At 47.2% G+C, this 23,216-nt stretch overlaps 1 protein-coding gene across 1 annotated transcript in view; it reads left to right on the forward strand.

The window, feature by feature from the left end:
* The first annotated feature begins 1,722 nt into the window (after positions 1 to 1,722).
* Positions 1,723 to 23,216, forward strand: part of CDC42BPB (CDC42 binding protein kinase beta) — a 100,699-nt gene continuing 79,205 nt past the window's right edge. Inside the window, 1 exon segment of the mRNA XM_044230778.1 lies at positions 1,723 to 2,088. Within this exon segment, the coding sequence (XP_044086713.1) occupies positions 1,914 to 2,088 (175 nt within the window). The 5' untranslated portion in view covers positions 1,723 to 1,913.

A 23,216-nucleotide genomic window follows, 5' to 3' on the forward strand; every position in this document is an offset into this window, starting at 1 on the left:
GCTCTCTGCTCAGCGGGGAGCCTGCTTCCCCCTCTCTCTCTGCCTGCCTCTCTGCCTGCTTGTGATCTCTCTCTGTCAAGTAAATAAATAAAACCTTTTTACAAATTTTTGGTGTTTATCCTAAAACCAGTGGGAAGTCTCTGGTTTGCAGCCACGTGGTCTGGTCACCCCTACCTCCTCCCAATTAAAGTTGAGGTATCATACATACAAAATGAATAAATATTTAGAGTACAGTTCAGATTTAAAAAAATAAGTATGCACAGATCCGGCCCCAGGCGGTCTGATCAAGATGCTTCTAGCCCCCAGTTCATAATCCACCCCTAGTAACATCTACTCTGATCTCTAACACCAAGATCGTTTCTGCCTGCCTTCTATAAAGATTAAGGTGTAACATATACAGAGTACAGTTTGAAGAACGTTACCTATACCTACTCCTGCATAACCACCACCTACATAAAATTATACAATACTTCCAGCCGCCAGGAAACTCCCTCCTACCCGTTTCCAGCCACTCCTTCCTCCAAGAGGTAGCTCCTATTCTGATTCCTATCTCCATACGTTAGTTTTGCCACAGGCTCCTTCGGTTTTCCGTCTACACATCTCTATCCGTTCTACCTCCTTGCCCCGGATCTGCTGAAGCCCCTCACCCTACCCCCTTCCTAGGGTTAGGCTTCCCAAGGCCTTGCACCCTTCCGCCCGGCTCTCAGCCACCCCGTGGCCTCAGTGACATCCCGTGAGCTCCAGGCGGCCCCGCTGTCCTGCCGCCAAGGGTCTGTTCGGGTGGGGGTGTCCTCCCTCACCCTCCTCACCCCGCCACCCAAATAAACCAACAATCTCACTGACGCAGCGACTCGCTCGGCAAACCCGGCCTGGAGACAGCCGGCCGCTGTCCACCAAACTCCCACCCGAAAACATTTGCTTGCAGTGGAAGAGAGCTGCACAGCGAGTCTGAAGTAGCCACTGCGGGGCACCCCGAATTCACGAGGGGCTGGGTGGCCCCTGGGGTCGCCGCTCTGCAGCTGCTGCGGCCAGTCCGGGCCTCGGGCTCCCGTGCAAGCCCGGCAGGGTCCCGCTTTCCAAGGCTGCTCCCAGCTCCGACGCGCCACGGTTTTAAACCAGCAGGTCACGCCGCCGAAGCATCCCCCCCCCGCCTCCCCGCAAGCACCGGGTTCCCTTCGGGCCCCGCACCCCCGGGCCCGGTCTGCGAAGCGTTGCGCACGCCGCCCGGGCGCCCTTTGCGCACGCGCGGGCGCGCAATCTCGGCGGCGCACTGGCCGCGCGCTCGCCCCGCCCCCTCCTCCCGGCCTTCCCAGCATCCCGGACTCCCTACGGCAAGCGGCGAGGTCCCATCCCTCCGGGAGCCGGGAGCCGGGAGCGCAGGGGCGGGGCGGCGCGCTGAGGTCAGCGCGGCGGCGGCCGGCCCCGCGGTGGTTGGCTGCGCCCGCGCTGGCCGCGCCCTGGTTGGCTGCGGGCCGCGGGGCTGGGCCGCCGGGTCGGGGCTGGGGTCGGGGCTCGGGCGCCGGCCGGGCTTTCGCTGCGCTCGGTCCGCGCCGCTCCGGGTCGGCTGCTGGCGGCGAAGGCGGGGAGGGCGCGGCCGCGGGCGGGGCTGAAGGGCGCGCGGCGGGGCGAGGCGAGGCGAGGCGAGGGCGGGCCGCGCCGGGCGGGGCGGGCGGCGGCGCCGAGGGGAGGAGACCGGCCCATGGACCCGCGGGGCCCGGCGCCCCAGACGCTGCGCCGCCGGGACCGAGCCCAAGATGTCGGCCTAGGCCGGGGCGCGACGACGCGGACGGGGCGGCGACGAGGCGCCGCAGCTGCCGGGGCTCGCGGCCGCCGGGCCCCCGAGGGCTCGCCCTGACGGACTGGCTGAGCGGGCGGCGAGAGTCCGGCGCGTTGGGAGCGGGCCGCGCGGCACCATGTCGGCCAAGGTGCGGCTCAAGAAGCTGGAGCAGCTGCTCCTGGACGGGCCGTGGCGCAACGAGAGCGCCCTGAGCGTGGAGACGCTGCTCGACGTGCTCGTCTGCCTGTACACCGAGTGCAGCCACTCGGCCCTGCGGCGCGACAAGTATGTGGCCGAGTTCCTCGAGTGGGGTAAGTGCGCGCGCGGCGCCGGCCTGGCCTCCGCCCCCGGGCCTCGCCCGCTCCCCGGCCTCCCCGAGCCCCCGGCCCGCCGCCCGCTTCCCTTCGGGCCGGTCCTCGCGCCCGTCCCTTCGCGGCTCTCGGCCCTCCCTGCCCTCCGCCTCGGCCCTGGCGCGTCCGCGTTCGGCCGTCCCGCCCCCTCATCCTGCCCCTGGGAGCCACATCCTCCGTTCCCACCCCCACTCGCTCCCCGCCGCCGGCCGAGCCCGGGCCGCTTCCTAGATCCACCCTCCCGAGTCTGGATATCATTTCCTGCAGCACTCCCCGGGAAATCCGCCCCCGCCCCTCGCTCCGGGGTCCAGAGTCGAGGCCCCCCCACACGCCCTGCTGGCCTGTGAGGGCTGCCGCGTGTGGTTTTTACATCGGCGCCCCCCCCCCGCCCCCTATCTGCGTGCGCATTTCTGGGGAGCCCGGTTCTTTCGGACCCTCCTAGGTGACGGCCTTCGGCATTCCCTGGACGTCCAGGGCTTCAGCGCCCTTTACTGTCGCACCTCCAAGGGAGTTTTCCGGCGAAAAGCCTTGTTTTGCAAGAACAAATTGGGTTTCTTCGTAATTGCGCTGCTCTCTTGTAATAGGTGGGGGCGGCTGGACTGTCAGTATGTGGGAGTCGTTTAGAAACTTCGTTCATCTGATCCTTGCTCTGGTTTATTCTGTAGCTCTCCAAGCATTGATCCGCTGACCTGTTTTGCTTTATGAGGACTAAAGTCTGATTAAGCCATTCGATGATCATTAGAATCCCGGAGACAGCTACAGGTGTAAAGGGAGACCCTTTCCATTCCTCTCTAACTAACACGGGCGTCCTGTCCAGACCCTCAGACTCACTGAACGACTTAGTAGGAAAATGCAATGCTTATGGTCAGGCAGACCTAAGAAAATCTTATCCTGGGGTGGTTGCGTCATTGGGCTAGGGCTGTGCAGTTTGAACCAGTGATTTCTAACCTTTGGGACTGATAAAGCTGATATTTACGTGGAGAAGCAAATGTATCCTGAGGTGAGGCCTCCTACTCGGCCAAAATGGTAACTGGAATTTGAGATTCTGTTTACTAATTAAAACTTAAGTTGAGAGGGTTTGCTTTTTGCTCTCTAGTGAGGTGTTTTGTACGAGCAGCAGGAGAAAGGCAACTCAGAGCCCAGACAGCCCTTTATGCTTTATTTCGGTAGGGACCACTGTGCTTGGTCGTATGTGGTATCTATGAAATGAGGGCCTTCTCTTTCTGGGATCCTTTACCGGATGTGATTCTCAACCAAATAATTAACTCAGTTTTGCAGTTGCAGAAAGCGAGGTCTTCGGTGCTTGTTACATCTGAGCCTTCTGGATATTGTATTTGCCTTTCCTTGCTGAGCATTGATGTTGAAATCCAGACGGCTCCACAGTCAGGTTCACCTCTGTGCACAGTGTCTGGGTAGGAGTGTGACCGAAAGGAGAAGCGGAGGGAGGGTTGCTGTAGTGGTGAGGTGTGGCCTCTGTAGGCTGAAGTCTGACAACCGGACACTCTGTGCCCGCCTGGTTCCTGTGTAGCCCCCTCCCTGCCAGACTGTGCCGGACGCTCTGTGACCTGGTGGGCGTCACCCGAGCAGGCTCTTCTCAGTGTGGGTGGAGGTCTTATTTTGTGAGATTTGACCTTTCCAAATGGAAACAGAAGATGTGTGCTATAATATTTTTGAAATATTTTTGAAACTGTATTCTGGCGTTTTGGAACTTATGATTACAAAGGAGTTACACTGTCCTAACCACTCCGTTTGCAGGGAACTGTAAACCTTGACTTGCAGGGAAGAAAAATGGACTGAGGTTTAAGGGGGCATTTTAATTAAATTTTAATACTACTTCTAAATACTAGTAAAATAGGAAACAGTATTTAATCTCCTGCATGTTAGCATGTACACTTGTAACTCGCAGGGGTGCGTTACTAATGAAGATGTGTGTACGGTCATTAGGTAGTGTTCCTTCGCATGCGTGTGTATTACAACTGGAAGGTGAAGAATTGGGCCGTCGAGTGGAATTGTGGAGTGTTATCAGGTGTCCTGACTTCCGAGTAGAATTACTTCTGCTCTGGAAACAGAGACGTAAGCCGGCAACCTGGGGTTGCTGTCTTTGGATTCACACTTTGTGTGGTGTTTGAAACCTCCAATGTGTGGATCCTGACACGCAGAGGGCCAGCCTCTCCCCATCTTCCAAGTCTTGGTAGGTGTCTAATGACAAGTACGTAGAAATCTTGAAACTTAATGAAGAAATACAGCTATTCAGTTCAGATTTTGAGAGTTACTGAGGAATCTTTGAGGAAATTTGGAATGTATAAGTAATAAAGGTTTTTTAAGGTTTTTTTATTTTAAAAAATTGTTTTATTATAACAGGTGATAATGGATTTTTTATTAGTTTCAGGGGTAGAATCCAGTGATTCGTCAGTTGCATATAACACCCAGTGCTCATTCCATCACTTGCCCTCCTTAATGCCGTCATCCAGTTACCCCCTCCCCTCCCACAACCCTCAGTTTGTTCCTTATGATTAAGAGTCTCTTACGGTTTGCTTCCCTCTCTGCTTTCATCTTATTTTATTTGTCCTTCCCTTCCCTTATGTTCCTTCTACTTTGTTTCTTAAATTCCACATATGAGGGGTGCCTGGGTGGCTCAGTGGGTTAAGCCTCTGCCTTCGGCCCAGGTCATGATCCCAGGGTCCTGGAATTGAGCCCCTCATCAGGCTCTCTGCTCAGCGGGGAAGAGCTCTGCCTCTGCCTACTTGTGATCTCTCTCTGTCGAATAAATAAAATCTGCCACATATGAGTGAAAAAGTATTCCACATACAAGTGAAATCATGGCATTTGTCTTTCTCTGAAGTTTTATTTTAAGTTAATTTCAGTTTTTTAGAGAGGTAGTGCATGGGTGCAGAGGGAGAGGGAGTGGGAAAGAGAAGCTCAAGCAGGCTCCACGCCCAGTGCAGAGCCTGACCTCTCGACTCTGAGATCATGACCGGAACTAAAATCAAGAGTCAGGCACTTAACTGACTGGGTTGCCCAGGTGCCCTCTTTTTAAGCTTTAGAAGAAGAGCTTCTGGCTCTTATTTCCTTTTTGCCGTAGTAGTTGCGTGGGACAAGAGTAAAGACCTTCACTGTAGGTCTTTAATTTTCCCTTGATTATGTTTATAGTTTGATTAGTTTCCTCTATGAAATCCTGGACTTCAATTTAAAGTTGGAAATACCCCGCTTTGCATCTGTATCTCTTTAAGCTGTATTTTAATGCAAATTAAATAGAACACATGAAGCACTTTGAAATTTCTACAAATACAAGTAAATGAGATGAATTTGCTATCTCTTATCTTTGTTACATAAAAATACTTTTACATGCATAAAATATTTTTTTAATGGCTTAAATATAATGGCTAGTGTTTCAGTTGGATGGAGCTGATGTTGGAAGTCCCAGCCTGTTGGCAGTGGGTGGACCATGGTGGCTCTGTGCTCTGACCCCACATGGCCTGGCAACCAGGTGGGAAGCCTGGATCTTGCAGCTGGTGTAGGCACGCCTCCGGGACACGGACCTCGGTGTGGGTTTCCCAGTTTGCAGTCCAGGGCACCTTCCTTTACCCTGCCACTGTACTTCCTATATAAGGAAGAGGATTCATCCTTTCTAGCCCTCTTGACTCTCCTCATTCGTGATTTTTCTCATTAGGAAGGCAGCATTACCTTCATCCACATGAATTCCCATAGCAGTTGGCACAGGGATCCTCGGCCCGAGGTGTGAGTGAGGAGGACTCTACCGAACGAATTTAATATGCTCAGGCCGAACTAGTGGGGCCGAACATCTCAACATCCATTTTGGTTTGCTACATAATGGCTCTTCCACATGGAATGTTTGTGTAACATGGGAATGACTTATTAAACAGATGTTTTGAATAAGATCTAAATTTGGGGGAGATATTGGGATTGCTTAATAAAAATTAAGTTAACATAATTTAGACTTGTAAGTAGCTATTTGAAATGCCTGGTGACATTGACTACATGCATGGGATGGGACAGTTGAAACCATTAAACCTAACACGCCAGCCTTTACTTCTTCTCTCCTAGAACCTGGTCCGTTGACATTCGGATGTCGGAGTGAACAGCAGTATCTCTGTGTGTGACACAGTGTGTGTGTTAAATCTAGACTTCAAGTAACTAAGGTTGGCATTGGAGTGAACGGGTTTCAAACAGGATGCCACTGTGGGAGGCCCTAGAGAAGGTTGATGCTGTGTAGCAGACTGCCTGGGTGGACAGAGGCGGCCTCTGCTGCCCTTGCCCTGCCTCTGGTGCAGGGCCCTTAGAAGTCTGTCTGTCTGACGTCTGTGATGCTGGGTAAACACGGGAGCAAATGGGACTGTTAATTCCAAACTGTATTAAGTATGGTGAAACTATCAAGTGCTTTTCTTGGTAAAGAGACAAAAAATATTTTTTGAGACTGATAAAGTAAAAGGATCTTGCTGGAAGAAACCAAATAGAGATTTTTTACCTTTTTTTTTTTTTTTTAAAATCCCAAAGAAGATAAAATTGAAGGAAGAAAGAAAGAGTTTGAAACTCTTTTGAAAGAGTTTGTAGGTTTTTTGTTTTTTTTTTTTTTTTTTTTTTGAACTCATGAAAACCCTGTAATCACATCACCCTAGCTAGTCCCCATAAGATAACACCTTTTAGTCCCTGTCCCAAGTTTAAGTTTGGTTCTTAGCTTCTTGGAATGGTCCAGAATGACAGTGTGTTGGGCTTATCTTAAATTTGTGTGAAAAGCTCACACAAATGCTCTCTTAATAAGGATTTAGATCTTAGATTTGAAACCAGACGTGTTTTGAGAATCTGAACTACGTACAGACTTAAAAATCTTCCAGAGACCACTGTTTTTTAAAGACAGATACTGACAATGAAGGTCGTGCGGCAGGATCTGAAAGATCGGTGTCGCATGGTAGGTTTTTGGTCAGTTTCATTGACTGGTAGGTTACTGACAACAAAATTGGTTTTAGATGAAAACTTTGTAAAGAGGATCAGTTAGATGATGGGAGAACTTTGGGTTTTGTTATCTTTAGGTGAGAATTAGAAATTCAGAGAGAATTTGAGTTGGATCACGTTTCGGTCCATTTCTGTCCTTCTATTGGAGCTGCTGTGGCGACCTGTGGAACTGGCCGAAGGTGACTCCAGATGTTAGGGGGCCTGCAGCGACTTCTCCAGCCTCCAGAGTCCTAAGTGTGAACTCGCTTAGGAATTGGAGTGACCGTGTGGTCTGGCCTCCACCCCGACCCCGCTCTCCCTTCGGTGAACCAGGCTCAGGACATTTTCCCTGATCATTTCGGACCCAGCAGCCTTCTAGTGGGGGGTTCTCCTGTTCACCGGACCGTGATCAACATTGGTCTGCCGTGCAGGCACCTGCTTTGAAATACCTGTTTTGTTGTAGCCGTTTCCTTCCATTCCCGTCATCACTGGCCTTGCTGAAGCTCTCCAGCTCACGCACCTCAACGAATGCCTGTCTCACTTTCGGACTTAAATGCCTCCGCCCAGTTGGCCTCAGAGACTGCTGTTCCTTTCATCCCTCCCCTTTTAAATACTTCATATTCTGTTGCCTTTAATCAATCAGGTAAAACGGACCTAAAAAGACCATATAATCTTAGTTTTAGAAGTTGAGATTAACAGCAGTTCTGACCATACCCCATGATTTTCTTCAAATATAATTTTACCTTTATTAAAGTAACGCATTTAGTTAGTAACACTGGGTTTTAACTTTCATAAGCGGCCACTTCTAACCCCGCTGTTGCTGTTTGATAATCATCTGTCTCAGGGTTGCGTTCAGCTGCCGGTAACACAGCCGGCTAACAGCCACTCCCCCCGAATCCAGGCGACTTCTGTCTCATGTGGAATTGGGGTGTGCGGAGGGCAGGCCTGGCAAACAGCTCATTCCAGCAGCTCTTTAGGGACCAGGGCCCTTTCCCGCTCTCAGTGCAGCATCCGATGGTGGCCGTCTTACCGTCTGCATTCCAGGCGGCAGGTGAAGGAGGCAGGTAAAGGACGAGGGCACGGGTCTGGGGGCTTGTGGCTGTTCAGCAGTTCCTGCCTCAGATTCCAGGTCTCTGTGAGTCTTGTGCCGCTGACTTCCGGTGTTTCTGTTTCAGATGTTATCTGTTGACTTCTTACCCGCAGAAGGGAAGGTTACAGAACTTTCATGTACCTTCTCTGCCCACCTGTCCTGTCTCTCCCTTTTTCTAAATATGTTTTGTTTAAATTGGTAGTGTTTGTGTGTTCTCACTAGGTAAACAACTTAATAAGGCACATAGCATGCAGTTAGTTCCCTGTCTTTACTGAGTCGGAATTCTTTCTGTGTTTACTAGAATGAGGTAGGCTGCTTCCCTTTAGCTTAGAAGCCAGCATACAGCTAAGTAGAGTCTGGGTTTTGTAGCTGGGACATCTCACACTGCCCCACCCAGCCCATCACCTTCCACCCCTCAAAGCCTTTCCTTTTCCTGTTCTTATTGAGACGTTTGTGTTCTAGGCCCAGGGCTTAGCAGGACTCCTAGCATTTCTCTTTATTCCTTATGGGAATTTTTTTGGTGTCTGTCTTTTGAATTCCCTTTTCTGGATTTCCTGTCTTTTTCATTTAGGTACAGTGTGTCTTCTAGGATAAAGGGTTCATCAGAGATCCGTTTTTGAGACCTGCCCTGTCTGAAAATGCCTGTTCTTCCCGCACTCTTAAGTGGCAGACTGCGTGGGCACTGAGTTCTAGGTTGGAAGGAATTGTTCCTCAGAAGTTTGAAAGTGTCAGTCCATTACTGCCCACCTTCCGTGGTCAGCAGCCTCACCCCAGAGTGACCCCAGGACTTTGTGGGACTTACCAGGGGACTCTCGGGGTCTTCTCTCCACCCCCAGCATTCTTGGTGGGTCTTTCTGGTGGGGACACTGAGTCCATCGCCTCTGGAAACTTTTCCGTGTTGTCTCTTGATGATCTCATCCCTGAGTTTGCTGCTGTAGCCTTCTTGATCTATTATTCGGTTGTTGGACCTTCTGGAGTGTTCTGCTAATTCCCTTTTCCTACTTTTTCCTGTTCACTTATCTGCTTCTTCTGGTTTTTCTGGAAGAGTTCCTCAATTGTATCTTCTAGTCCTTATATTGGATTTTTATTTCTGCCATCATCTTTCATTACTAAGTGTTTTTGCTCTCAGCATTCCTTTTTATAAAATCCTATTTTCATTTCACGAAGGCAATGCACTTTTTTTAAAAAAAAGATTTTATTTATTTATTTGACAGAGAGAGCTCACAAGTAGACGGAGAGGCAGGCAGAGAGAGAGACAGAGAGGGAAGCAGGCCCCCTGCTGAGCAGAGAGCCCGATGCGGGACTCGATCCCAGGACCCTGAGATCATGACCTGAGATGAAGGCAGCGGCTTAACCCACTGAGCCACCCAGGCACCCGGCAATGCACTTTTTAAAAAAAAGATTTCATTTATTTATTTGAGAGCAAGAGCACGTACCTGCACACAAGCTGGAGAAGGGGCAGAGGGAGAAGCAGACTCCCCACTGAGCTGGGAGCCTGCTGGAGCCTGACATGAGGCTCTGTCCCAGGACCCCAGGATCACAGCCTGAGCCCAAGGCAGATGTTCAACTGACTGAGCCACCCAGGCCCCCTTGCAGTGTATTTTTTGTTTTTTTAAGATTTTATTTATTTATTTGACAGAGAGAGAAATCATAAGTAGGCAGAGAAGCAGGCAGAGAGAGAGGAGGAAGCAGGCCCCCTGCTGAGCAGAGAGCCCGATGCGGGACTCGATCCCAGGACCCTCAGATCATGACCTGAGCTGAAGGCAGAGGCTTAACCCACTGAGCCACCCAGGCGCCCCTCACAGTGTATTTTTTAAAAGGTTTTTTAAAAATTGATTTACACGTATGCATTTATGTGATGTAGACATTTTCTTTTGTTTCCTGTGCTGTCTCACCCTTCTGAGTCCTGTTCTCCTCTTTCCTTCTTTGGTCTTTGTCTTTGATGTCAGAAGCTTTTCTCCAAATTTCTGCCGATTATTGGCTCTCTTTTTATAATTGTGAGTGGGCTGATTGGAAACTCTCCGTGTGCATGGACAAACCTTTTTTAGAGTGTTGAGTTTTTTTTTTTTAAAGATTTTATTTATTTGTCAGAGAGAGAGGGAGAGAGAGCGAGCACAGGCAGACAGAGAGGCAGGCAGAGGCAGAGGGAGAAGCAGGCTCCCTGCCGAGCAAGGAGCCCAATGTGGGACTCCATCCCAGGACGCTGGGATCATGACCTGAGCCGAAGGCAGCTGCTTAACCAACTGAGCCACCCAGGCGTCCCTACTGTTAGGAAATGGGACGGGCCTGCTGATGGATGAACACTACCAGAAGTTGCTAAAGCAGTTGTTTCTTCGGGCCTGTCAGTTTCCCCAGAGAGGGGTTTCTGGTGTCCTGCCTGGGTAGTGGGGAGTAGTGTGGGATATGCTGGCTTTTTGGGAAGGTGGGGTAAGGTGGAGAGTTGAAGGAAGGGGGAGGAAGCAGAAGGAGTTCTGGGGTGTCACTGCTTCTCCCAGAGATTTGAAGCTGGTCTCATTTCCTCTCTGTTAGCATTTAGACCCGCAGAGCTCCTGGGGCTGTGGATCATTCCTAAGCCGCCTTACTCCTACCTCACATGCAGTAACTTGGGGTTTTCTAGCTTGGCTGAATTAGTCATCACTTGTCCGTTGGCTTTTCCCACTGTGCCAAAGTGTGCTAACGCTTCTAGGCTGCTGTCCTCTCCTATCACTCACCCACCAAGTATTTTTTAAGGACTTAAAAGTACCAGGCCCTGCGGTGATGAACAGAACCCCTCCCCTCCCGGGGCGCGTGTGATCCATGAGGCTGCTTCCCTTGGTAATCACAAGCTATTGTTTTAGGAGCTTTTTCAGATAGTGTAAGGCCAAAGTGGGTGTGCTGACAGGCAGTCTAGTTTTCATCGCTGTGTCAAGTCAGAGGGATCGTTTCTATTTTCTGTGACTTGGATGTATTGGCATTTCTGCTCCTGTGCTTATTCCCTTATTAGAAAGCTTCTCCTGTAAGTAGAAGGAAGGGATAGGAAAGGGATGTGAAGAAGGGAGAGTTACAGGGTGGGTACACTGAGAGGAAAAGTGGGAAGTGCTTCTTCGGATGGCTGGGGAGTAGCCACTCTAGGATGGGCTGGGGGCACAGTAGGGTTCGCAGTGTGGGGATGTTTGCAGTTGGGGGGTATGTGACCCAGGGACCATGTGTATAAGCTTTGATCTTTCTTAAACTGACATGGAGCTGATTCTGTTTAAGGTCTATTTATTTATTTATTTAGATATTATTAATTTATTCGAGACTGAGCTCATGTGTGCCTGCGCCCTAGCAAGTGCATGAGGGCACGAAGTGGAGGGAGGGGCTGAGGGAGAAGCAGACGCCCCACTGAGCAGGGGCTCTGACCCGGGGTTCCATCCCAGGGCTCCATCCCAGGACCTGCAGAGCATGATCTAAGCCAGAGGCAGACACTTAACTAACTGAGCTGCCCAGGTGCCCCAGGTATCACCAGTTTAAAATCAAGAGCAGCAGAAGAAATGTTCTTGCCACTCATATTTTCTAAAAACAAGTAACAGAAATGAAATCCAAAGGTAAATAGACCTCCTTTACCATGACACCCAAATTAAATTTTAAAGCTGTTGCTTTTTTACTTTTCTCCTTTCATGTGAAAGAATTGAACAGAAATTGTTGCATTTTTCTCATTTTGTTTAAAAAATTAAAAACAGGAACTGAATTTATTTTATTTTTTTAAAGATTTTATTTATTCATTTGACAGACAGAGATCACAAGTAGGCAGAGAGGCAGGCAGAGAGAGAGAGGAGGAAGCAGGCTCCCCGCTGAGCAGAGAGCCCGATGTGGGGCTCGATTCCAGGACCCTGAGATCATGACCTGAGCCAAAGGGAGAGGCTTAACCCACTGAGCCACCCAGGTGCCCCTGAATTTATTTTTTTTAACTTATATGTTATTTTTAACTGGAAATGCTACTTTTTAAAATTTATTTTTTAGTTTAATTTTTTCTTTAAAGTAGGCTCCACACCCAGTGTTGGGCTTGAGCTCATGACCCTGAGATCAAGAGTTAACAGGCTTTTGCACTGAGACAGCCAGGGGCCCCTAGAAGTAGCATTTTTTTTCTTCACTATTGAGAAAGATTTGATTTCATAATTCTTGGGAATACAGTAATCTTTTAAAAATAATTTTGCAGGGCGCCTGAGTGGCTCAGTGGGTTAAGCCTCTGCCTTCAGCTCAGGTCATGATCCCAGGGCCCTGGGATTGGGTCCCCCATCGGACTCTCTGCTCAGCAGGGAGCCTGCTTCTCTCTCTCTCTCTGCCTGCTTCTCTGCCTACCTGTGATCTCTCTGTCAAATAAATAAATAAAATCTTAAAAAAAATTTTTTTTTTGCAGCTCTGTCGCAAGTGGACTTCTTTTTTAACTGCAAGTATTTGAGTTCAGAGTGTTGAAAAATGTTTTAAGTGTGTTAACAAGCCACCCTTCTGATGTACCTTTAAAACTGATCTGGGAAAATGTCAGTAAAGCACTGCTTTCAAATATGTGGACTGTATTGTCTCGCAGCAAGTTGGGAAGTTACTGGGAGCGCTCTGTTCCCAGTTTCACCAGTTAATTATGTGTCAAGAACGGCATTTATATTAGACTGTCTCAGGACAAGAAATGTTTCCGAAAACGTCATCATGGCTTTATGTAACCAAAGTGATAAGCCTGGGTATATTTCCTTTTACAAATATTTGATTATTTTTTTAAAAAGCAAGGTTTGCCTTTATGGACTTTTGATAATCCTTGTGAAATAACACGTGGAGAGGGTTACTGGGACAAAAAGCGATGTTGATCAGCAAGATGAGAGAAACTTAGATTGCACGAATGATTAAGTTTGTTTTAGTGGAAAAGAAAGATTTCTCTGGCATTTACAGTTACCAGATGGTTTATTTACTCTTTCTTTCTCTCTCTTTTTTTTCTCTCTTTCTCTCCTTGGTAGCAGCGTTACTGAGTTGTAACTCGCACACAGTTTACCTGTTCAGATGACACGGCCCAGTAGCTTTGCATCTTTCCTGGAGTTGTCCAGCCGTCTCCACTACTGAATCACAGACTTTTTGGTCACCTTTGAAAGAAACCTTGTACCCTTTCGCTGTCAGCCCTAAGCAGCCACTGATCTCATCTCATCATGTATTTGCCTCTTCTGGATGTTTCCTCTGGTCTTTGGGGACTGGCTCCTTCCACTTAGCATCATGACTTCAAGGACGTCTCTGTATTTCATCCTTTCGGTTCCAGATCATGTGTATCGCACAGACAGTCCCCACTGTATCTGTCCATCAGCTGGTGGACACTTGGGTTGTTTCTTCCTTCTGGCTGTTAGGAAGAATGCCGCTGTGGTCATTAATGTACCAGTTTTGGTGTGGACATACGTTTTCATTGCTCTTGGGCATATCCCCGCGGCTGGAATTGCTGGGTCACTCAGTGACTTTATGCTTAGCATTTTGGGGAACTGCCAGATGGTTTTCCATAGCAGCTGTCCCGGTACACATTCCCACTAGCAGCATATAAGACTTCCTATTTCTCCTTATCCTCACCAAGACTTGCTATTGTCTTTTATTCTTGCCATCCCAGTGAATGGTGTCTCATTTTAGTTTTGATTTACTTTTCTCTAAGGTCTACCAGTGTTGAACATCCTTTCTTGTGTTTATTGGCCATTTGTATATCTTCTCTGGAGAAATGTCTGTTCTTTTCCCATTTTTAAATTGTGTTGTCTTTCTGTTGTTGAATTGTAAGGGTTCCTTACATATTCTGGGTATTAAACCTTTAGCAAATGTGTGATTTGCAAATATTTTCCTCTGTACTGTGGGTTGTCATTTCACATTCTTGATGGTTTCCTTCGAAGCACAAAAGTTTGAAGTTTTGATGAAATTTAATTAAATTTCGTTGGGGTGCCTGGATGGCTAAGTGGGTTAAGCCCCTGCTTTTGGCTCAGGTCATGATCTCAGGGTCCTGGGATCAAGCCCCACATCGGGCTCTCTCCTCAGCAGGGAGTCTGCTCCCCACCCCACCCCCCGCCTACCTCTCAGCCTACTTGTGATCTTTCTCTGTCAAATAAATAAATAAAAATCTTTAAAAAAATTTTTTTTGTTGATTTCTGGTGTCATATCTAAGAATCTGTTGCCAAGGGCACCAGGGTGGCTCAGTTGCTTAAGTTCAGGTCATGATCTCAGAGAGCTGGGATTGAACCCCAGGGAGGGCTCCCTGCTTAGTGAGGAGTCTGCTTGTCTCTTCCCCTCCCCCTGCTCATGCTTTCTCTCTCTCTCTCTCTCTCAAATAAATAAGTTAATTAAAAAAAAAAAAGAATCCATTGCCAAATCCAAAGATTTATATCTTTGTTTTCTTCTAAAGGTTTTATAGTTTCAGATCTTACATGTAGGTCTTTGATCCATTTTGAGTCAATTTTTGTGTATGCTGTGAGACAGGGAACCTCATTCTTTTATCTCTTTTGCGTATAGGTATCCTCTTACCCCAGCAGCAACTGTCGAAGACACTCTTCTTTCCCCCACTGAGCGGTCCTGTGTATAGGTTTCATTCTGGGCTCTCAGTTGTGTTCTGTTGAGAGTTTTGCCAATCTTAAATGCCAGTACCAACGTTGTCTTGATTACTCTTGCTTTTTAGTAAGTTTTGAATTAAGGTAGTGTGAATTCTCCGACTTTGTTCTTTTTCAAAATTGTTTTGGCTGTTTTGAGTTTCTTGAATTTCCATATGAGTTTTAGGATCAGCTTGTCAGTTTCCAAAAAGAAGCCATCTGAGATTCGGATAGAGGTTGCATTGAATCTGTAGATGAATTTGGGGAGTATTGCCATTTTAACAATATTAGGTCTTCTGTCTATGAACATAATGTCTTTCCACTTATTTAGGTCTAAATTGTTTTTCAAAAATATTTGGTAGTTTTCAGAGTTTAATATGTTTTTTTTTAATTGCAAAACATGTGGTATAAAATTTGTCATTACCATTAAAAGTGTGTTTATTTGGTTACATTAATTACATTCACAAAACAGTATAAGATTTGCAATTACTAAATTATTCCTAAGGTTTTTTTAAATGCTATTGTAAATGAAATTGTTTTCTGAATCACACTTTCAGATTATTCATTGCAAATGTATACAAATAAAAATTGATTTTTTTTAATAGTGATCCTATGTCCTGCAGAATTGCTGAACTCATTTATTAGTTCTGTTAGTTTTTAGTGGATTCCTTAGGATTTTTGTATGTAAGATCATGTCACTTGTGAATAGAGATAGTTTGGTTCTTCCTTTCCGGGCTGGGTGTTCGTTCTTTCTGTCGTCTAACTGCCCTGGCTAGATCCTCCAGCACAGTGCACGATGGAAGTGGAGGAGTGCTCGTTCTGGTCTTATTCCAGATCCTAGGGACAGAGCATGGAAGTCTTTCACCAGTAAGTATGCTCACAGCTGTGAGTTTTCGTAGCTGTCCTTTATCAGATAGCGGAAGTTTCCTTCTTTTCCTAGTTTGTTGAGTTTTTTCCTAAAACGGTATTGAGTTTTGTCAACTACTTTGTCTGGGTCCCTTGAGATAATCATGTGTTGTTTTTTTTTTTTAAAGATTTAATTTATTTATTTGACAGAGAGAGAGATCACAAGTAGGCAGAGAGGCAGGCAGAGAGAGGGTGAAGCAGACTCCCCGCTGAGCAGAGAGCCTGATGCGGGTCTTGATCCAGGACCCTGAGATCATGACCTGAGCCAAAGGCAGAGGCTTGACCCAATGAGCCACCCAAGCGCCCCAATCATGTTGCTTTTGTTTTTCAGTCTGTTGATTCTGTTATATGGCATTAATTGTTGTATATTGAACCAACCTTGAATTCCTGGGATAAATCCCACTTGGTCATGGTGTACAATTCTTCTGTGTTGGCTGGATTTGGTTTGCTAGTACTTTGTGGTGGATTTTTATATCAATATTTGTAAGAGATACTGGTATGTGTTTTTTTCTTTCCTTAAATGTCTGTCTTTGGTTTTGATATCAGGGTTAATACTGGTCTTACAAAATGAGTTAGAAGGTGTTTTCTCTCCCCTTTTTTTTCCTTTTGAGAGTTTGTGAAAATTTTGTATTCTTTAAATGTTTGATTTTGAAGAACTTCCAGATTCTCAGTTCACCTGGGAAGCTATCTGGGCTTTTCTTTGGTTAGTTTTTGGATTACTAATTCAACCCCTGTACTTATTGGACATTTATTCACATTTTCTCTTTCTTCTTGAGTCAGTTTGGTAATTTTTATCTTTTTTAAGAATTTGTCCATTAAAAAAAAAAAGAATTTGTCCATTTCATCTAGATTAATTTTTTGGCATAGAGTCTGTTCATAGTTTTTCTTAATCCTTTTATTTCTGTAAGCTCTGTGGGAATGTCTCTTCTTTCATTTCAGTTTTAACAATTTTAGTCGCCTCTTTTTTTTTTTTGCTCCCTTGGCCAACCTTAAAAATGGGTTGCCGTAAAACGGCACGTTCTAGGTTTTACCACAGTAAAAAGTAACTGGAAGTGAAAGTCCCTGATCTCCATCTATGCTGTCAACAACTGCTGTTTGTTTTTTCTGCTCACTGTACGGTGTTTGTGTGTCTGTGCGTTCACTCTGCACAGATGTCTACGGCGGCTGGTTTTGGGGCTATTAATGAAGAGTTCTAACATGAATTGGTTTGGTTTTAAATTTTTTTAAAATAATTCTCCAGAGAGACTTTCTTTGACTGCAGTGTGTCTACCATATCATCGTTGGTTTTTCTTTAAGAATTCCTTTCTAGATGTTTCTTGAGTTACTCTCCCATAACTCTGAGTCCTGTAGTAGTTGTGGGGATGGTCGTGGATGGTCCAAGTTACAGTTCTCTGTGATTTGGGATTGCCCCAGGTACTGAGTATTAAATAATATCAGAACATAAATCACAAAACTTGTAGTAGGCCAGTGCTATTTTTATTTTAAATAGTTTTAAAATTATAAAAATAACAGTGTGGTCTAATAACTTGAACAATGCAGAAAGTTATGCCTTAGAAAGTGAAAGTCTTTTTCCCAGTAATTGTATGTAACTTTTTATTTCTTTTTTAATTTTAGAACACACTGTAGACTTCTCATTAAAATTGAATATTAATTTGAAAGGCTTCTAAATATAAAAATATATTCTTATTCATAGTTTTAAAATTTTCATGAGAAGTTTATGTTGAAATATGGTTATTGCATGTATCAAGAGGGCTGTAATTTTTGCCTTTGATAAACTTTTAATTTTTTGTTATGCATATGTATATCGACATACATAATGCTAGTGAATCATTCATGCATTCCCAGGTGGGCACACTTAGCCATGGCATTGTTTGTCTCAAACTGCACAGTTGAGCCTCTTGTATTCTGTTTTGTTTATTAATTTTTAATTTATATTCCCAGTGGGGGGGTGCTGTAGTTAGTGGACTTATATATAAAATCATTTAATTACTTTAATTTCCTTTCCTCTGTGACATAATTGTCAAATTAACCTTCACTGAAGAGTTAATTAGGGGGCGCCCGGTGCTCAGTCAGTTGGGCGTCTGACTCTTGGTTTCAGCCCAGGTACGGTCTCAGGGTGGTGAGATCAAGCCCCAGGTCGGGCTCCACGGTCAGCACGGAGTCTGCTTGAGATTCCTTCTCCCTTTCTCTTCCTCCCCCACGCCCTCGTGTGCACACACTCTCTCTAAAGAAATAAATTTTTTTTTTTTAAGAAATAAAAATTTTTAAATGGTTTTTAAAAAGTTAATTCAGAGAGTTACTAGCTTTGTGTTGTCAAAGCTTATAGCACTTATGTTCTGTGACTGTAATGAAGTCTTCCTTGTTTTGTCCGAGTCGCTGTGAGGATCGGCCGCTGGCACGCAGCGTGCAGAACCGGCGGGCCTCGCGCTGTCCCGCGTCGCAGCACGGCGTCCTTCACAGACTGAGGGTTTGTTGTGATCCTCCGTCACACAGCTCTGTCAGCACCTTTTTTTTTTTTTTAAAGATTTTATTCATTTATTTAATAGAGAGAGAGATCACAAGTAGGTGGAGAGGCAGGCAGAGAGAGAGGGGGAAGCGGGCTCCCTGCTGAGCAGAGAGCCCGATGTGGGGCTCGATCCCAGGACCCTGAGATCATGACCTGAGCCGAAGGCAGAGGCTTAACCCACTGAGCCACCCAGGCGCCCCTGTCAGTACCATTTTTCCTACAGCATTTGCTCACTTTGTGTCTGTGTCCCATTTTGCTAATTCTTGCACTATTTCAAGCTTTTTCATTATTATTATATTTGAGTTCTGCAGTCCACGATCAATCTTGAAAGGCAGCGAGGCTTCTTGTGGGGGAGCAGAGAAGGTGCGTTCCTGACACGGAGGCTGCTCCCGGGGGGAGGCTGTGCGGGTGGCTGAGAGGACAGCAGGGGACCTAGACTGTCCCGCACACCGAGTCACAAAGCAGCGGCAGGCTTGGGGAGGACCGACTCCCGTTTTGGAAGAAGTTCTCCCGTGGGTCGGATGCTGTCCAGCAGCGTCCCCTGCTACAGAGAAATCGTTCGTGCAAGGAAGAGCCCGTCGGTGCCACAAACGTCCTTCCTGTCTCGTTTTAAGAAATTGCCGGGGGCGCCCCCGCCTCCAGCTCCCGCCACCGGTCAGCTGCCGGCGCCGCGGGGGCCGGACCCTCCTCCGGCGAAGACGGGGCCGGGCTGGGAGCCCAGACGGCCGTGCGCGTGGTTAGCAAGGAGGAGGTTTTGTTTTTGTTTTTGTTTTTTTAAGATTTTATTTATTTATTTATTGAGAGAGAAAGAGCATATGGGGGAGGGGAGCAGCAGAAGGAGAGGGAGAAGCAGGCTCCCCGCTGAGCAGGGAGCCTGAGCCGGTGCTCCCTCCCAGGCTCCGGGATCATGACCTGAGTCGAAGGCAGACACTTAACTGACTGAGCCATCCAGGTGCCCCTCACTGAAGTATTTTTAATTAAGGCAGGAATATTGCCTTTTTAGACCTAATGCTGTCGCACACGTAATAGACTCAGTATGGCCTGAGCGTATGGCTGGCGTGTGCTGGGAGACCGAGAAGCTCGTGAGACTGGCTTTGCTGTGACCCTCGGGTTACTGTGAGTCTGGAAGCGAACCTGCGGTGTCTCCGAGGCCCGCCTGGGATTCTGTAACTTGTCTTCACTGTGAAACCCAGTTGTGTGACTGGCCCGGAGAGAATGGGCCTGTCTTGTGCCTTGAGTAGGAGAATCCTCCAGATGTCAGCACCGAAGAGTCCCCTGTAATTTCTTTCTCACTTTCTGTGCTGCTCCTGGGTCCTGTCCAGCCGCCATGGTTTCTTACCTTCACATCACTAGTCCGTGGATTCCGGGGGGGGGGGGGAGGCTGGTGATTTGCTAGAGTCAAAATTTTCACAGTGAGGAGAGGATATATATGTTACATAAACACAGATATGTGTGTGTATGTAACATTTTTCCCCTTGTAGAGATCAAGGGTAGTAATCTTTCCAAGCCACTGAATGTCTAAAAATGCTGTACTGTCCCTCTCTGTCTTGGTAGTTTGCTTGACGGAGTGTGATTTCCAGGTTCACGGTGTCTCCCTCCTGAAGTTTCTGCTTCGTGATCATGGTGAGGTGATGTGTGGTGGATACTCATGAGAGTGTTTTAACATTTTCTTCGATTTACCTGCTTCTTTTGGGATCAGTTCTTTGTTCACCTTGGAACTTTTCCTTCCAGTGATTTTTCCTTCAAATACAGGTACTCCTTGGATTTCCATTTGTCACGGATTACTTGGGAAGTTGCTAAAATAATATACAATTACTAGTTCCTAATGAATGGTGATATTTTCGAGTATTGCCAGATGCTTTCATTGATCAGATTTTTTATTTTTTCTTCTTCAGTAGCATTTTCATCACAATTGGTTTGTAATATCAATAAAACTTCATTTACTACTAAGACTAGAAACTTTAAAAATCTGTGTCATTCTCAGTTACTGTCATTTTTATACCACCCATGTCTGGTTTCTTATGGTTTATTTTTCCTGCTCTAGTAATTCTTGTTGATTGTACTGTACATCTAGCGATGCTTAAAATACTACATTTATCATCTAAGAAAAATATTTTCCAGTAATGAACCTTACTGGTAAAATAAAGATTGGCGTGGAGAAGTGTAACTTGTTCACTTTTCACGAAGCGTTCCCTGGCTCCTAAGTTGAAGGGGCGCCTGTGGGTGAGCCCTTAGCAGTAGAAGGATCTCAGCAGGCCGAGGTGCGGCTGTGCCAGCGTGTGTACGTCTGTGACGCTGAGGACTGAAACCATTAGTCACATCAGCTCAGCAGAGTGTGTACAGGTTTTTTACCCGCTCGTAAAACTGTTTTATGACCAGAAGGAACGCTGGCAATAAACCAAACGACGTCCTACCAAACTGGGCGGGTAGCTGATGTTTGCATCCGGAGGTGCTGCCAGTGAGGAAGACTCCCGTGTCGCTGCAGCGACCGCTGGTCCTGGTTTGCAGTCAGTCTTTCTGGTTTGGAGTGTGTACAGTGTGTACAGTGTGTACAGTGCCCAGTGTGTACAAGGAGACCCGTTTTCAAAGCTGTCTCGCCGGGCTTCCCACGTCCCGCCTTCAGCTGTCCTCTGTTTAGGTCAGAAATAGCGATGACCCCCGGTATGAAAAAGTCACTTCTGTTTTGGAGTGGCTTGAATTTTTCATGTGTTGATATTCTTTATTTTCATAAGTAGTATTAATAAAAATGGTAGCAATTGGAAATATTTCCCATTGCAAATTTAGATCTCTTTTATTGTAGGACATTTCAGATATTAAGAAGCAGAGAGTGGAATGATGCCCATATTCGACTCTTGTCAGATCGTGGTCAGTCTCCTTCTTTTTATCCCGCCTGTTCTCCAAAAAGGATTATTTTGAGGCAAATCCAAGACATTTGTGGTCTCATTTGTAAATATCTCAGTATACAGTTTAAGAAGGTAAGGGCTTTCTTTAAAAACACAGTGGTGGGCGCCTGGGTGGCTCAGTGGGTTAAGCCGCTGCCTTCGGCTCAGGTCATGATCTCAGGGTCCTGGGATCGAGTCCCGCATCGGGCTCTCTGCTCAGCAGGGAGCCTGTTTCCCTCTCTCTCTCTGCCTGCCTCTCTGTCTACTTGTGATCTCTGTCTGTCAAATAACCAAATAAAATCTAAAAAAAAATAAAAACAAAATAACACAGTGGTAGGGGGCATCTGGGTGGCTCAGTGGGCTAAGCCTCTGCCTTTGGCTCAGGTCATGATCTCAGGGTCCTGGGATCCAGCACCATATCGGGCTCCCCGCTCAGCGGAAATCCTTCTTCTCCCTCTCCCTCTGCCGATCCCCTTGCTTTGTGCTTTCTTACTCTCAGATAAATAAGTACAATCTCTAAAAATAATAATAAGGGACGCCTGGGTGGCTTAGTCGGTTAAGCTGCTGCCTTCCGCTCAGGTCATGATCCCAGAGTCCTGGGATCGAGGCCCCCATCGGGCTCCTTGCTTAGCAGGGAGCCTGCTTCTCTCTCTGCCTCTGCCTACCACTCTGCCTGCATGTGCTCTCTCTGGCTCCCTGACAAATAAATAAATAAAATCTTAATAATAATAATAATATATTTTTTAAAAACATAGCTATAGTGACATTATGATACTGAAAACCCAAAAGCAATAAATAAATAAAATCTTTTTAAAAAATGAAAGCAGCTTTTATAGCATAATCAGAAACTCCGTCATGGTGTGGATTTCCTTGTGGTTGCTGTTTTCAGTCGGTTTGGTCCTTAGGAGCACGAAGTCTGCACACGGCATTTGTACGCGCACCTCCTGAATCTCTTGACCTACAGGCTCCCTCCCCCACACCCTCGCACCCCCCACCCCGCCTGGCCCCCCATTTTCAGTTCTTCTGTTGAAGAAACCAGGCCCTTTGCCCCATCCTGCTTGTGCCATTTTAACTTCTTTTTAGTGTTTTCCTAGCGAGACAAGGCTGGTGGCAAGTCATTCCTCACTGTTGATCTAGTATATTTTGTGGGAAATAGAGTTATTTGGGGGTTACCAATTGTTGTAAAAATTGAGATATTTCCTTTATTTGAAATGTTTTTGCTGTTGTGGGTGTGTGCACACGTTTTTACTGTTAGGAGGTGTGTTTTTCCTCAGTGGCTGACTTGGCTTGAGATCCTGAGTGTGGGCCGGGTGTGGGGTCAGCCGTGCCGGAGGTCGGTGGTTAACGTTCCAGGTGGGGATGGGGGGGCGGCGTTTACTGCCTCCCTTCTCCATGGTCTTGTGACCGGCTGTCTCCCCAGCGTGGGCCTGGGGACCCGCCTTTCCTCCCCTAGCCCACAAGTCTGATTCACCTCCCCCATGGTTTCCCCCAGGGCATCATCATGAACTCGGAGAACTTTTAAAGAGTTGATTAATGTTTAGCTAAAACCTTTCCCTCCTCCTCATTACTTTCCGTTGGCTTGTTCAGCTTTTTCCTATCAGTTTCTTAGCACTCTGTATTAGGGAAATTAACCCCCTTTTTATATGTGTTTTTCTTTGTCTCTTGTCAGCATTGGTGGTATTTTGTTCTGAGTTTAAGACCGTAGTTGAAATCCAAGGTGCCGGGTCTGAGCTCTCAGGTGCGGTCCTCCTTTCTGGCGGATGTCCCCCCTTCCTGTGCTGGCTGTCTCTCCCTCCCCCGTTCTGTGCCTGGTGGTCCCCCCCTTCCTGTTCTGCATGTCCGCCCCCCCCCCCTTTCTGGCCTGGATGGTGGATAGGGAGTCTCTGTCGCCAGCTTCCAGGAGCCGGAGAGACAGGGAAGATACTGCGTGGCCCGTGGCCCGAGGTTGTGAAGCGGGACCTTTGGTGTTCGTTGTGTCCGGATGTGTGAGCAGTCACGGGAGCACGAGGCTCCCTCCCTCCCTCCCTCCCTCGCTGGGGTTGCCAGGTGCCCTGTAGGGCAGAGGTCCACGCAGGCCCCAGGGGCAGGGAGAGGCCAGAGGCCCAGCCCCGGTGACTCAGGGCACGCAGGGACCCTGCAGGACAGGGTGTGTGGAGGAGGCCTCGGCGGATGCCCGGGGGGGGGGGGGGGGGTCTGCCAGTGGG

The sequence above is a fragment of the Neovison vison genome, chromosome 13 (assembly GCF_020171115.1).
Source record: "Neovison vison isolate M4711 chromosome 13, ASM_NN_V1, whole genome shotgun sequence".
NCBI lineage: Eukaryota > Metazoa > Chordata > Mammalia > Carnivora > Mustelidae > Neogale > Neogale vison.